Source organism: Magnolia sinica, chromosome 1, assembly GCF_029962835.1.
Source record: "Magnolia sinica isolate HGM2019 chromosome 1, MsV1, whole genome shotgun sequence".
In the NCBI taxonomy this organism is placed as follows: Eukaryota; Viridiplantae; Streptophyta; class Magnoliopsida; order Magnoliales; family Magnoliaceae; genus Magnolia; species Magnolia sinica.
In genome coordinates this window covers 58773159-58774875 of record NC_080573.1, presented here as the reverse complement: position 1 = coordinate 58774875, position 1717 = coordinate 58773159, and the positions used below count along the sequence as shown (strand labels likewise).

Below are 1717 nucleotides of genomic sequence, written 5' to 3'. Positions count from 1 at the left end.
CCACCCTGAGAAGTTCAAAATTCGGGTTGAAGCCAACCCATGCCCGGCCGTTGAGAGCCCTACGGTCATTGAATTGAGCTAATAATTACGAATCAATTGAAGAGTATATCCGAATTCCAAACACGACCTGAGCATCCAAACTCATTCCAAAGTGACTAGTGTTTGTAGATTTCGATCCAATCCACATTGATTATCACTCTCAATACCAAGAAATCCATGATAATAATAATAATAATAATAATAATAATATCACCAAACAGATTTTTACACCCAAAAGAAAGCCATAATCTTTATTATCGAACTGGATTTATACATCCATAACACCAACTTTATTGGTTATCAATCAAATCAATTCATCCACATCCAACTTCAACGATAAAAGATAGAAAGAATAACCAAGGACAAAAAAAGCGAAAAAAAGATTAGAAAAACCAACTTTGAAAAATCAAGAAATTCAAATCAAATAACTGAGGAATCTTTTGTAGAAGCCGTCCGCCCAAGTTCAAACCTGCATTGAATTATCTTGCTTGACATGAATTGTTGGAGGCAGAGTTTCAACACCTCCCTTTGGTGGGACAGGCTCCCCATACACCTGCGGGCAAGTGCGCACGTCTTGCCTCCCCTTCGCTCTCCCAAGAAAATAACACCCGAAACCCAGAACGATTGCAAACAGAATCAATGGCAAGGAGATCACCAGAACAAAACCCATCTCTCTCTCTCTCTCTCTCTCTCTCTAACACCCGAAACCCAGAACGATTGCAAACAGAATCAATGGCAAGGAGATCACCAGAACAAAACCCATCTCTCTCTCTCTCTCTCTCTCTCTCTCTCTCTCTCTCTCTCTCTCTCTCAGATTCTCCACTCACAGAAGAAGCTTATCGTGCCTATTCGTTTCTGGAATCAATTCAAGTAAGGGGAATTTTAATAAAGAAGTGGCAAAAGACGAGATCAGATGATTGATTTTCTTGGGAGATTGAGAAACCGAAATTTGGGACTTCCCTTTTTGAATAGAGGAAGATTGGAATTGAAGAAATAGGAAGATTCAGAGATCGGTACTGATGATAGAAGGTGGCGATGAGATGGTTAGGTGTTTGCTTCAGAAATGGTGAATATATACTCTCTCTGTGGATCTCGAGAGACGGTTGTGCAACGTTCAAGTTTCCAACGGATACTTTCTTGAAGTTTGGCAGGCGGAAGCGGATTGGGTCCTGCCCCGCATGTACCCAATAAATGTTTAATGCGTCCAGACAGGGGCTCTGTGGGCCCACCCTAATGTATTTGTTTATCCACGCCGTCCATCCATTTTTTTAAGATCATTTTAGAATACTAGCCTAAAAATGTGGAAGATTAAAAGCTCAAGTGTACCACACTATAGAAGCAGCGGTGATAATGATACCCACCGTTTGAAACCATCCTATGAGCCACCGAGATGTTTATTTTCCATCCAACCTGTTCAATAGATCATACAGACATGGATGAAGGGAAAACAAAAACATCATTTTGATCCAAAGCTTCCTTGGCTACCTAGAAGTTTTTAACGGTGGACATTCAACCTCCAGTGTGGTCCACTTTAGATTTTGATATGTCTCAACCTTTTTTTTACTATCCCTAAAATTATCTGTATAAATGGGCGGACGGCTTGGATAAAACCCATAAATTACGGTGGGCCCCACATAGTCCTGTCAGGACGGATTAGTGTCCAGGCGGCGGTAGGACG

The 1717-nt window shown here is 41.2% G+C and overlaps 1 protein-coding gene across 1 annotated transcript; it reads right to left on the bottom strand.

Annotated features, from left to right (window-relative positions):
- Positions 1 to 261: 261 nt before the first annotated feature.
- Positions 262 to 1089, bottom strand: LOC131245077 (uncharacterized). The gene has a single exon (XM_058244321.1). It carries the CDS (start codon positions 707 to 709, stop codon positions 503 to 505), a length of 207 nt encoding a protein of 68 aa, XP_058100304.1. The 5' UTR covers positions 710 to 1089; the 3' UTR covers positions 262 to 502.
- Positions 1090 to 1717: the final 628 nt, after the last annotated feature.